At 41.6% G+C, this 14,027-nt stretch overlaps 1 protein-coding gene across 2 annotated transcripts in view; it reads left to right on the top strand.

Annotated features, from left to right (window-relative positions):
- The first annotated feature begins 837 nt into the window (after positions 1-837).
- ACTR8 (actin related protein 8) overlaps positions 838-14,027 on the top strand; it is a 48,032-nt gene continuing 34,842 nt past the window's right edge. Inside the window, exons 1-2 of one of the 2 annotated variants that reach the window (XM_033926411.1) lie at positions 838-1,098; positions 11,996-12,166. In XM_033926411.1, coding sequence (XP_033782302.1) covers positions 976-1,098; positions 11,996-12,166 — 294 coding nt within the window. In that variant the 5' untranslated portion in view covers positions 838-975. The remainder of the gene's footprint in view (positions 1,099-11,995; positions 12,167-14,027) is intronic. The other variant, XM_033926412.1, reaches the window with a different exon arrangement.

Raw genomic sequence — 14,027 nt, 5'->3', positions numbered from 1 at the left:
TCACATTTTCCATCAACAAATTACAGGGTTTAATTGCATGTGTGAAGAAATATTTTCCGAGTTTTCTCTTCCCCAAGCTGAAGAGCCTAGCTGCTTTAGTCTTTCCTCATAGGGAAGTCATTCTAAACCTTTTATCATTTTCATCGCCCTTCTATGTACCTTTTCTAATTCCGCTATATCTTTTTTGAGATACAGCGACCAGAACAGCATTTGAGTTGTGGCCGTTCCATAGCGTGATACAAGGGCAATATAACATTTTCATCTTCGTTTTCCATTCCTTTCTTGAGAATTCCTAAACAAGACTTTCCTCAACTGCTATGAGTACCCTAATCTGATTTTATGCTCTGAAATGTAACCTAAAATACTAATCTAGACAAACACTTTTTATATAAAAACTCTAACAGACCCTAAACTGATTGCTGTAAAAGCAGTGTACTGAACTAAAAAAGAGAAGGACAATGAAATAACCTACTGAAACCCAAATTTTACTTTAATTGCTAGCAGGTAAGATATTCCAATGGAGTTTTTCTTCCCCTTATCAGATCCTCTCTCTGGACTTCATGCAAAAGGCTAGTTTTGGAAAAGCAACTTTGCAAAAAAAGTTCTTTGCATGAATAATTGTATGAAAATTTGGCCTTTTTTTGATTTTCCAGATGTTTTATAATATGATTTTTTTGGACTCCACCACCTTTCCCAGGACTTGATTTTGAATTCGGGATGCACTATCTCCTCTTTCCTCCGAATGATAAGAATGGTGCCAACTCTGCCCTGTCCTAGGAAAGGGGATTTTCCCTCGTGACCTGCCTCGCTTTGCGCTGAAAGAGTGCGAAAACTCCGCGCACGTCCTCAGTCGTCCCCTTTGTTTGCCCTCAACTCTCGGGTCGCCGGCGGTCGGCCGCGAGCGCGCATGCGTGGCTTGGCTGGCGCGTGGCTGAGGAGGGCTGGCGGCGCCCGTTGCCGGAGCCTAGGGCTGAGATGACGCAGGCGGAGAAGGGGGAAGCGGACAACGGGAACGGGAAAGAGCGGGAGAAGGAGCGGGAGCAGCGCGGCGTCAAGCGGCCCATAGTGCCTGCCCTGGTGCCCGAGCCGTTGCAGGAGGTGAGGAGCAGGGTGCCGGAAGAAACCGGGTTTTAGTAGTGTTTTGCGGGCCTTCGCGTGACAGGAAGGAGTAGTATTGGCCGGATGTGAGCACGCTGGATTGGTTCCGGGGCATTCTCGGTCATGTAGTTCTGCTGGGTTTTTTTTTTTCCAGGTATCTTTTTGTACCTTTCACCTGATTTCATTCAGGACTGGCTGAGTCCAAGAAATGCTAAGTTATCCAGTTTCTAGCTGGTGATTTGATAGAGTTACTATATCTGAAAGAGAAAAAAAAGGACACATGACCCCCACCTACACTCCACCCATTTCCTTGGTCCCCCTTCCCTTCCTCTGTCTGTACCATTTAGTGTTTCTCTCTCTCTCTCCAACCTTCTTCTCCCATGGTTGCTTCTCTATCTCTCTCCCTCCCCCCCCCCCCATGAGTGCCTCTTTTTCTTCTTCCAACTTCTTCTCTTGTTTCTGTCTAATCCCTTCAACACTACCCTACTCCATTCTCTTTTGTCCAACACTCTCTCCTTTCCATAATGCTTCTCCAGCCCTCTACCTCCCTCTCTCTCCATACTGTTTCTCCAGCCCTCCCTTCATGCTGTCTCTCCAACCTCCTCTCCCTCCTACAACACCACTTCGGCTTACGATCTCTCTAGCTCCTGACGCCCCCCCACCTACCTCCTTGGGCCAGGCCGCTGTAATTGAATCTTCAGGCAGCTGGCAACAGCAACAAGGTAAGCCTGCCCCAGAAGCCGCCTCTCTACAAGTTCTGCCTAAGCGGGAACAGGAAGTCGCTGCAAAGAGGTGGCTTCTGGGGCAGGCTTACCTTGTTGTTGCCGCTGCCAGCTGCTCGAAGATTCGATTACATTGGCTGGGCCCGGGGAGCAGGAGATAGATGAGGGAGTCGGGAGAGCCGGCTAAACCCGGACAGACTCCCCCCCCCCCCCCCCACTTAAAAAACAAACAAACACTAAGGTACCCAGACAGTCCTCAAAAAAGAGGACATGTTTGGATTTTCCAAGATGTCTGATAACCCTAGATTTTAGGGTAGTCCTAGATTTCTGATCATTCCTTCTTGTGTGTGTGGCGCAATGGTTAAAGCTACAGCCTCAGCACCCCGAGGGTCACTGTTCCATGTGACCCTGGACAAGTCACTTAATCCCCCCATTACCCCAGGTACATTAGCTAGATTATGAGTACCCCAGGAGACACAGGAAAAATGCATGAGTACCTGAATAAATTAATGTAAACCGTTCTGCGTTCCCCTGGGAGAAAGGTATAAAAAATTGAATAAATACATGTATTATGGAACTTGCAGGACCAGTTTCAATGAGCAGGATCAGGCATATAAATCCCACACTGGTTTGGGATTTTCAGTCCAAACCAGAACTGGGCACAAACTAGCATCTCTGGGGTTGTCCTTGTGATGCATAGGCTTTTGTTTTTTTCTGAGCATAGCACAAACTGCAAATACGTTCATAAAGTGCAGTAAATTGAAGTTGAACAGGGTTGGGCCTGCATCAGGAGTCTTTCACTTTACAAGAGTGACGGTTGGCATTTGTCAGAGCATCAATATGATAGACCTTGCATAGTAAAAATGTGTCAAAATGTTGAAAATTCGCTTTCTTCGTGAGCACTAAATGCTAACTGTCACTCTTGTAAAGTGAAAGACTCCTGATGCAGGCCGTTTGAGCTGAAACACGTACATGTTGAGTCATTGATTGAATAAAGCAGAGTTTTAAAATAAATCGGCATACCTGTTTCTTTGGACATCTCCACTGTTTGCTTATTTGTCATGGAGGTGATTCTCCTGTTCTTTATGTGTTGATGTAGACACCAAAGGGACACATTAGAGGAAAGTACACAAAACATTCCTAAAAGTTGCCATAAATAAGTTCACCAAAGATGGGGCACAAATGGCCCCCATCTCTACCAGAAATTTGCTGGTAGATGGTATCTTGGAACAAAAAATAAATTTTCTGTAAAGAAATAGATAACAGTTGTATCAACAAAGAAGTTGGTACCAGTTGGAGATAAGGGTGTGTCTTTAAACAAACATTCATCACCTCTGTGGATGCTGGTGTACAAAGATTGTATGCATGTAGGGGCATTTTTGATAGGATGTCTAAGTCCGAGTTTGGATGTTTTGTGAAGTATGTCCAAAAATCAGGTAAGAAAATGAAAATGATTTTGGGTTGTTTTTTTTTTAGTAATTATTCTTTTAAATGGGCACAACAATCATGATACTTAGGGATTAATTTAACAAAGCATGTGGAATTTCTATATGCTGCTAATTATCCTCCTCTTCTGAAGGCGATCTGACAAGATATGGAGAGACTTGCACGGTCTGTGTCTGTATATGGCCGTTTGGTGGAGGATGGGCAGGGGAGGGCTTCAATGGCTGGGAGGGTGTAGATGGGCTGGAGTAAGTCTTAACAGAGATTTCGGCAGGTGGAACCCAAGCACAGGACCGGGTAGAGCTTTGGATTCTTGCCCAGAAATAGCTAAGAAGAAAAAAAAAAAAAAAATTTTAAATTGAATCAGGTTGGGCAGACTGGATGGACCATTCGGGTCTTTATCTGCCGTCATCTACTATGTTACTATGAGAGATGGAAACATCTAAATATCTCCTGGCTGGGTAGGGTACAAACAATAAAGATGGTGGTGCTTCTGAGGTTCTACCGATCCCTCTACCTAAAAAATTCCTTTTACAATTAGAGCGGAAGATATTTGCTTTTAGTGGGCAACATAAGACTCCAAGAGTATCTCAAGCAACGATGTATCAACCTAGGAAACTAGGAGGAATGGCAGTACCACAATTTCGATATTACTATCCAGCAGCCCAATTGTGATATTTAGTCAATTGGAAATGGGATAAGGGAAAATCATGGGTGTGTGATATTGGGCACGCCTCTGTTGTGGGCGATACCCTGGTTTCAATTCCCACAACTCTCTATAATAGCTAAAAAGTCTAACCTTGTAATACGACATACTCTTGAGTTGTGGATCCAGGTAAGCAGGTGATGTTATGGGGTTAAAAATTATTTTATGGGGGCAGCCATTATACATGTGCCTAACTTTGCTCCAGAAGTTGATGTGGCCTTTCACCATTGGGGAAAGAAAGGTCTTAAAATATTAGGCCAATTGTTTGAAGATGGGAAAATTGTCCCCTTTGAAGTATTGAGAGAAAAATATGGCCTTGCACCAAGTGACTTATTTTATTACAGACAAATTGAAAGCTTTATTAGAAAAGCAGACCTTAGAGAATTAAATATTTTTCAATAGTCAGATCTAGCAAAAGCCATGATAAAAGAGAGTGGGAGGGGAAGTATCACTAGATTATACAATGCACAATTGGAACATCTCCATCCCCCTCTGAAATATAGACATCAATGGGAAAAGATTATAGGTAAATCTGATAAAGAATGGCTTAAAATATTGCAATCCCTTCTATATGGTACTATAGCTAGCAACATGATAGAGAATGGATATAAGATGTTTTTTTGTTGGTATTTTACACCGGTACGACTGCGTGCTATGTATGGGAAAGGATCAGATAATTGTTGGAGAGGATGTGCAGAAGTGGGCACTTTTGAACATATTTGGTGGCATTGTACTAAAGCACAGAGCTACTGGAATAAAGTAATTTCCTTTATTAAAGAAGTATTAGGTATTTTGATCCCTAAGACTATGGAGTGTTGCTTGTTGAATAAGGGACCAGTCGCCCTTCCTCTGAAACACCAGAAATGGATACATTTGATAATGACAGCAGGTCAGCTCATCCTGGCATCTGCCTGGAAACAACGAGATCTACCAAGACCTCGAGTACTATTGGCTAAAGTTCAATATATACAGCAAATGTCAAAATTGACTGCTCTTCGAAGAAATCAGATATACAACTACAATACTATTTGGGGTGCATATGACATTTGGATTAATTCCCAAAAGGATAGCCCCATTGATTTTTGATAGTTTTTACTTTTCCCTCTATATCTTATAAATCTCTTGCATACATCCTCCCACTGGGGGGGGAGGGGAGGGTTGGGATACAATAGCTATTATAGGTATTTTGATACTTTTGTATTTATTAAGAAATAAGTTATATAATGAATTAATGTATTGTTTTATGTATGAATATATAAACTGGATGTTTTTAACTATATCAAATTACAATAAAATGATGGTTAAAAAAAAATGGTAATTTTTGAAACCACAAGGAGCAAAAAACCGTGGAGTCCAATGTTCTTGACAGTTGGTGGCGGACCCAACACAGTCCGTGTTTCGGGTAACTATAGCCTTCCTCAGGGGTCCCCAGAAAATGACATGAATATGTATGAATAAATGAATCTGAAGCAGTGGTGGTATAAATGTCACTGGCATTTCTTATATATAAATATAGTTATCCACATATATTTCTTACACACTTTATATATGTCTTCTCGCTGGATTATATTCATATTGTAGTCACTACCCTCACGACCATCCTCGGTTTCAACACCATCACAACATGGTGGCACCACTATCCATTGCTTCAGATCCATTTATTCATACATATTCATGTCATTTTCTTAGGACCCCTAAGGAAGGCTATAGTTAGCCAAAACATGGACTGTGTTGCGTCAATCACTCTATAAAGTGGATAATTGAATTTCTTTCATTGCATCTTAATAAAGATCACGTCGAGAATATTGGACTCCACAGTTTTTTGCTCCTTTTGTTTTGGATTTCCATTTTTGACTGTGGAAAGCTTGGGCTTCTTCTTATTTTTGAAACCACAAAATATCTACCGTATCTTTTTTATTTTTATTTTTAATTACCTTACAAAATGTGTTCACCCTTAGTGCGTTTAGCTTTTTTGACCATCTTTTAAAAATAAAACGTCCAAATGAAAATGCCCAAAACATGCCATTGGGATGTAGGAGGGGGGCCAGCATTTTTAGTAGAGTGGCCTTATAGATATCTGGTTATAAAGACACAGATATATTGAAAAACCAATGTATGTGAACCAACACTTTCAATTGTCGACTGCTGTGTTGTTAGGACATTAAAAGATAATGTTTTGCTGAAACACAGTGAAGCAGATGTCACCTCGCTATTCAATCAAAAAGAAGGAAAAAGCCTCAGAAAAGGCCCTCCCACCGCCACAAAACGTGGTATTCAAGGTGGTTAGACGGTAACCTCACAGGCAAAACCTTCAAAAATGAATGGTGCGAGCAAAGAACTTATGCTTCACTTGTGTAATATTAAAGATAGAGGAATAAAGCCACTTATCTTAAACTGATCGGCACACCGACGGAGGCCAGCGTTTCACCGACTAGCTGCATCAGGGTGTGACCCGACCGATCAGTCTGCAAAACAAAAAGAAAAAACAAAAGGAACTTAAACAGTTTCTCATTATGTTTTAACTTCTTAGTATTAAAAAACTACCTTGTACCTTAGAAGAGCGGAAGCAACCGCTTCTGTTGAGTCCAAAGGAGATGGCTTACATGGGGCGGCTCTGAACTTATGAAATTTAAATACCTCCGGTGGAAACGTCACTACCGGAAGTGCATCAGAGAAAGAGTAGACAGCTGAGAGCTGATGACAACTCGCCAGCAAAAACCCAAAAACCAGTAATAAAGTGAGATAAAATGAATGTAAACAAACAAGCTTACTTTATGACTGCATTTACTCGTTGTTCATGTTTTGTTTCATTTAATCATTACGTGTGTTTGAAGATTTTTAGATTTTTTGATTTTTTTGAAATTTTAAAGATTTTTTTGAAATTTTTTTGAGTTTTGTGATTTTTTTGAATTATCTGGTTTTTTACTGGTTAAGTGGGAACGATGTGCCCAAACGGCACAATGTGACTGGGCCCTAAAAAAAGGGGGGAACCAAGTGAAAGAAAGTCTAGTAAAAGGCATTCCATTCCAGTCTCTGATTCAATCCTACAGGTTCTTCGCTATTTAACAGGTGAATCCAAAATTGTTCAGCACGTAACAATTTGGTTGCACGGTTTGGAGTGTCTTCCTTGACATGATCAATTGCAAAGCAACGTAAATCCTCAAAAGTATGGTCATTTTCGAGACAATGTACAACGAGAGGAGCTTGCAGCTTATTATTATGAAGACAACTCTTGTGTTCGGTGATACGTCTCCTCAAAGTCCGCGTGGTTTGCCCCACATACACTTTAAAACATGGGCAATAGATGACATATACCACGAACATAGAGGAACAAGTAGTTAAATGTTTAAGTTTATACAATTTCTTTGTGCCTGGATGTATAAAGCTGTCATTGAACTCCATAGTGATGGTACAAGTCAGACATTTACCACATTTAAAGTGTCCAGTTGACTTGTTCATGGACGAACTGCCATCTTGAAAAGACGTTGTGGTTATGTCTGCAGGACTCAAAAGTTCTTTCAAATTCTTTTGTCTAGTGAATGCAATCCTGAGATGAGTCTCTGTATGTGTCGGGTGTGCTGTCATAAGTTCCCAGTGCTTTCTCAGGATCCTGGTAACTACATTCATCTTAGGAGAATATTGTAAGATACAAGTTGCTATGTCAGTGTCCGGTTTTTTGTCTTTCGGAAGAAACAACAAATCCCTGTTCAGATATTTAGCTCTTCTGTATGCTTTTTTAAGGACCTGGCTCGGATATCCTCTGCTCATTAGCTTCTTATATAGATGTTTGCTTTGCAGTTTAAAGTCTGGCGCCTCTGAACATAAACGGCGGTATCTGAAAAACTGGGATGTGGGTAAACTCCTTTTGAGTGGCAGAGGGTGGTTACTCGAGAAATCTAGGAAGGTGTTCCTATCAGTGGCTTTTCTAAATATTGTGGTGTAAATGATGTCGTTATCAATTTTAACTAGAACATCTAAAAAGGAAATTTCATTCGTATGATTCGTCATACTGAATTCTATCTTATGGTGTCTAGAATTGAGCCAGAGATGGAATGTGTTGAGCTCTTCCTTGGTTCCTGTCCAAATGACGAAAATATCGTCAATAAATCGTGACCACATTATGATCTTGTCGGAAAAAGGGTTTTGCACTATCCACAGGTTTTCAAAATTCTGCATAAATAAGTTAGCTATGGAAGGGGCCATGGTCGCTCCCATGGCTACCCCTGAGACTTGTTGAAAAAACTTGTCCTGGAATTTAAAATAATTCTTTTCCATAGCTATAGACATCAGTTTAATAACAAACTCCGTGGGTATCCGAGAGAGAGGACTGTTGGTCAGAAATTCTTTAATGATGTCAACAGCTTCAGTTTGAGGAATAACTGTATACAGGGACTTGACATCTAGCGTTACCAGATAAGTGATGTTCTGTATATTTTCTACTTCAGACAACTTCTTCAAAAAATGAGAAGAATCTCGTATGTAAGAAAATCCTTGAGGTACAAGAGGACGCAAAAAGACATCAACAAAGGTGGAGAGTGGTTCCAATAGGGAACCTCGACTGGACACGATCGGGCGTCCAGGAGGGTTCTTAAGATCTTTATGTATCTTAGGCAGAACATAAAAAACTGGAACTCTAGGCTCAGGAGTATTCAAATAATCATACTCTTTCTTATTAAGAATGCCCTTATCAAATGCTGCCATAGTTAAATCCCTTATTTCAGCTGCCAATTGAGGGGTAGGATCAGCTTGTAATTCTAGGTAGTCTGTTGGTACCAGTAAGAGGCTCGCTGCCATTGATTTATAATGGTCCATGTCCAACACGACCACTGCTCCTCCTTTGTCGGCCTTGCATATCCTGATGTTTTTGTTGGATTGCAGATTTCTTAAAGCTAAGAATTCATCCTTTGATAGATTATAAGACTGATATCTAGAAGTGCTTTTGTCGAAGTAACGTTTAACATCTTTTGTAACAAACTCTTTGTATAGGGTTAAATGAGGACTGGGTGGAGTGGAAGGAACCCAGGTAGACCTGTTACGAGCAATCGAGTCATCGGAGTCTTGAAGAGGAAATTGAGTAAAGTGCTCTTTTAGATGGAGCTTCCTAAAGAATCTCTCCAGGTCAATCCGCAATTGGAAAGTTTGAAGGGGCTGAACAGGTACAAAAGTGAAACCACGTGAAAGCAAGGTGAATTCTATGTGATTCAGGGGATATTTGGAAAGGTTAAACACTACTTGTTCTTGCTTGTCCCTCCCCTGTTCTGTGCCCTTGTTCCGGGACGTTTGGTGCTCCGCCCTCTTGTTTTTCCCCGGGTGCTTTGCTGTCCGAGCCCCCCGGACTGGCCTTGCTCTAAAAAATCTTCTTCAGAATTAGAAAGGGATCCTCCTTCTGATGGATCCGAGGACTCGAATTCCTTCGATTTCTGTTTTGGTGGATTCGTTAACCATGGATAGACTTTCTTTTTGGTGTAATCATCCTCATCACGTTTGAATTTTTTAATCTTGTTTTTTTGTAAATTGATTTTAAAAGATTCAATTTTGCGTTGTGTTGCTGCCAAATCTGTCTCAAAGGTGTCAGAAACCAGACTACTCTTTAATTCACCTAGTTTGGTATCTAGATCAAATTGTAGCGATTCAGTAGTGACCCTGGTCTTTTCTATTATAAGGACCATAAGGTCCAAAGAGCACTTGTTAAGAATGCCTGCCCACTGGGATAAGAACACAGGGTCATCTACAAAAAGTAGTACTCTTTCTCTGATGCACTTCCGGTAGTGACGTTTCCACCGGAGGTATTTAAATTTCATAAGTTCAGAGCCGCCCCATGTAAGCCATCTCCTTTGGACTCAACAGAAGCGGTTGCTTCCGCTCTTCTAAGGTACAAGGTAGTTTTTTAATACTAAGAAGTTAAAACATAATGAGAAACTGTTTAAGTTCCTTTTGTTTTTTCTTTTTGTTTTGCAGACTGATCGGTCGGGTCACACCTGATGCAGCTAGTCGGTGAAACGCTGGCCTCCGTCGGTGTGCCGATCAGTTTAAGATAAGTGGCTTTATTCCTCTATCTTTAATATTACACAAGTGAAGCATAAGTTCTTTGCTCGCACCATTCATTTTTGAAGGTTTTGCCTGTGAGGTTACCGTCTAACCACCTTGAATACCACGTTTTGTGGCGGTGGGAGGGCCTTTTCTGAGGCTTTTTCCTTCTTTTTGATTGAATAGCGAGGTGACATCTGCTTCACTGTGTTTCAGCAAAACATTATCTTTTAATGTCCTAACAACACAGCAGTCGACAATTGAAAGTGTTGGTTCACACACTTATAGATATCTGGGACACCTTAGGTGGCACTGGCTTCACATCAGTAGTCCCAGGTACACATTTCACCATATCCCCCTTACAAAACCTACCAGACCCAACTGAACACCACTCCAAAAGCCCTTATGCCTACAGGTGTCACCTGTATGATGGTACAATAGGTTTTGATGGGGTCACACTCTCCACCACAAGTGTAGTAGTTATATTGGGTTACTATGGGTCTGGGTCCCCTTCTCAAGTCTACTGCACTGCCTACCAGGTTATTTCAGAGACCTGCTTGTTGCTCTCATAGGACTAGCCATAACATCTGCAGCTGTCATACAGGCATGGATGCACTGTTTCATTCACATCATTGGGGAGTAGGAGGGGTCAGTGATCTCTGGGGGAGTGGGGTGGTCATGCTTCCATCCCTCAAGTGAACATCTGGTCAGTTTGGGCACCTTTCTGACACTTATTGTTTTTTAAAACAGGTCTAGCCTCAAATGTCCAAATTGTGCCCTGTACATTTTCTAAAATGTTTGATTGTGGCAAAAAAAATGTCCAAATCATAAGCCCGCCCTAGTCCCACCCAAAACATGCCTCTAACGCACCTTCTTGGCATTTAAACAAACTGCAGGTGAACAACATAGAAGAAAAACATCCATCTGGCATAGTATACCACTTTTGGGATGTTTTTCTCTTTTGAAAATGAGCCCCCTAGTGTCACAAACAGTGTTGTAATTTGGGGGGCAATGGAGTCGCAAAATCTCAGTTTGGGAGTTCCATTTATAGAATAACAATCGGTGTTGTATTTGTTGAAAAGAAATCCATATGTATTCTAATTATATGGTCTGATTCCAATAATCCCTTTTACCTTAGGGCACTACAGAGACAGACTTCATATTAAGGTTTTAAGTAACATGCCTCCTTCTTTACTAACACGTAGTGCGGGTTTTAGAATTCTTATGAGCGTCGGAGCAGTTACCGCCACTGCCGGCGCTAAAACCCACACTACGCGTTAGCGAAGGAGGGGGTTGGTGTATTTTCTGTCAAGATAATTATGTTTTATTAGGAACCCGTTGTACTTTCTGTGCATCTAAATCTTTTCCGGAATGGGAGAAGAACTTGGTTTCAGGGGCTGCCAGTCTTCTTTTAGATGTGTCTTAGGGTCTCTTCTATTAAACTGCGCTAGCAGTTTCTAGCGTGGGGAGCTGCGCTGAATGGCCCGCGCTGCTCCCAACGCTCCTAAAGTTCCTGTGAGCATCGGGAGCCGCGCGGGCCATTCAGCGCGGCTCTCTGGGCTAAAAACTGCTAGCACAGTTTAATAGAAGAGGGGGGTTAGTTTTTGTTAATGTTTATTGTTATTTACATAGTCGGATTGCACGTTTCCAAGTTGATTTAAAATTTGTTATACGGCCTTATCAACAGTTTCAAGGTGGTTATACAATAAAATCAAGGGTGGGGGACAAATTATAACAAAGACATCCTCAATGAAAACAGTGGACAAATAAGACAAAAGGACGTACTGAAATGTTGTGAGAAACTATGAATAGATATATCCAAAATGTATTAATATTTATCACTTTGATAGGTAATGCTCACTTCAACTCTTTCTGATTGATTTGATCCACACACAGCAGCAAGGGCTACTTATAAAAGAGCAATTGAGTCGGAGAGCATTTTGCATTGCATGTACATAAGCATTTCCTCATTAGACACGTTCTGTTTTGATACTTCCAGCAAATACAGAGCAACTTTATTGTTGTAATACACCCTGGCTCAACAACTCTGAGGATCGGCCGAGCCACAGACACGCTTCCTCTTAACATTCCTCACATCGTTGCAAGAAGACACAAATATCCAGGACAGCCTATATACAGGGACAGGTGGCTATTGAGAGATGGACTAAATGTAAGTTGTCGAAGCACAATTGTAAGAACCTTGTCTGAAATCGTCACATGGTAAAAACTTCAAAAATGACTTAAGATAAAGTACTTTAAAGCCCATTTATTATGCCCAATTTAACTTTAGATGTAGTGACACAGATATCATTTGATCTGTGACTTTCCTTTACAACTGGGGATCTTGTGTGTTTAGTCCATGATTTCTTGCTGTACCTCAGCATTACATTGATATTAAAGAGTCCTTTTATTACACTGCAGTAATCATGTGTTAAATGCAAAACTTGCATGGTAACAGTTGAAGACATTTCCAGCATGTCCCCATAGTTACCACACAGAAAAATACTTTACCATGCAGTAACTATATTTACGAATAGTATAGATGCAATTACTGCCTCTTATTTAGGATGCATTTCTTGCATCTGAGTTATCTGCAGCAACAGTGACAGCATGGGGTAAGTTACAGTACCTCACTTTATTCAAGTTAAAGATGAATGCTGATCACTCGTAACAAACAATCACAACCACATATAAAAGCAGCATTAAACGCAGCTTCTTTTCATATTCAAAATTCTTGTACAATCCACACGCTATTCCTGGACAAGTGGGTTATGCAACTTTGGTCACCAGACAGCTTGTAGGAAGCCTCAATCACACAATGTTTTCAGCCCCTCCCCTCTTACCTCAGGACTGCCTCCCTGGAATCCAGTTGCATTCTTACAAGCCAGACACTAGAAGCTTGTCTTTTCTGCTTGTGTTTAATTTTCTTTAAACTCAGTCTTTTTGTTCGTGGATCTTGCCTTTGTGCTGCAGAGGTTCCCCGCGGGGACAACTCTGACTGCGGGAGATCGCAGACTTTGTGGAAAGTCTGCTTCCATGGGGTTGGTTGCCTGGCAGTGCACAGTCTGGACAGCCTGCACTTTCGAATTGGGGCTCAGGGACTGTTCCCTTAAGAGCTGGCTCATCCCAGGCTTGTCCACATGGGTTTCAGCTCGAGCTACATGGCTCCGTGGAGGTGTGCCTAGGATCAGAACCAACTGCATCCCCTCCACCAGGTCACATCCACGTGGGTGTCCAATGGTGGCAGAGGTCTCCGGCCATGTATATCGGGCCGGTAGAAAGTCAGAAGACCAGCAGTCCAGTTTGCATCATTGTCAAGACTGTCTTCCTGGTAGCTATTACTTCAGCCTATAGGGTTTCTGAGCTCCTGGTAGCCATTACTGCAGCCTGCAAGGTTTCTGAGCTTCAGGCTCTATCCTGTCAAGATCCTTTTCTTAGGATCACGGCTTTCAGCATGTTTCTGCACACTGTTCCCTCTTTTCTTCTGAAAGTGATCCACATTAACCAAGAGGTTACTTCCACATTAACCAAGAGGTTCATCTTCCTACCTTTACTTCCTCCAGTTTGAGGGAGCTGGACTGGGTATTGTGGTCCCTGGACGTGTACAGGATCTTGTTGAGGTACTTTGAGATCACAAATGAGTTTCAGGTCTCCGACCATCTGTTTATACTGGTGGGTCCTGCCCATAAGGGCAGGCCAGCTTCTAAAGCCACCATTTCAAGATGGATCCATATGGCTATTTTTTCCACCTACAGAGCGGCCGGAAAGGAGTCCCCCTTTCAGAGAGGGATCATTCTACCAAAGGCATAAGTACTGGAAGGCTGGACTTCAGATTTTCTGACCAGCCGTTTATAAGAGAACCATCCGAATATGTTTAGCACTTTGCCTTGGGGGTCTCTAGTTCTAGCATCCCCTTCTTTTAGTCCAAGTTAAGTCTCCTTATAGCATTGTTTTTTGTTCAGGTTTCTACTGTATAATGACCTGTTTCAATTGTTTATGATTGTTCTGAATTTCATGTTATAAGCAGATCA

Source organism: Geotrypetes seraphini, chromosome 17 (genome assembly GCF_902459505.1).
Source record: "Geotrypetes seraphini chromosome 17, aGeoSer1.1, whole genome shotgun sequence".
Taxonomy (NCBI): Eukaryota; Metazoa; Chordata; class Amphibia; order Gymnophiona; family Dermophiidae; genus Geotrypetes; species Geotrypetes seraphini.
Note: the sequence above shows the minus strand (reverse complement) of the source record. Positions and strands in the feature narration are given on the sequence as shown.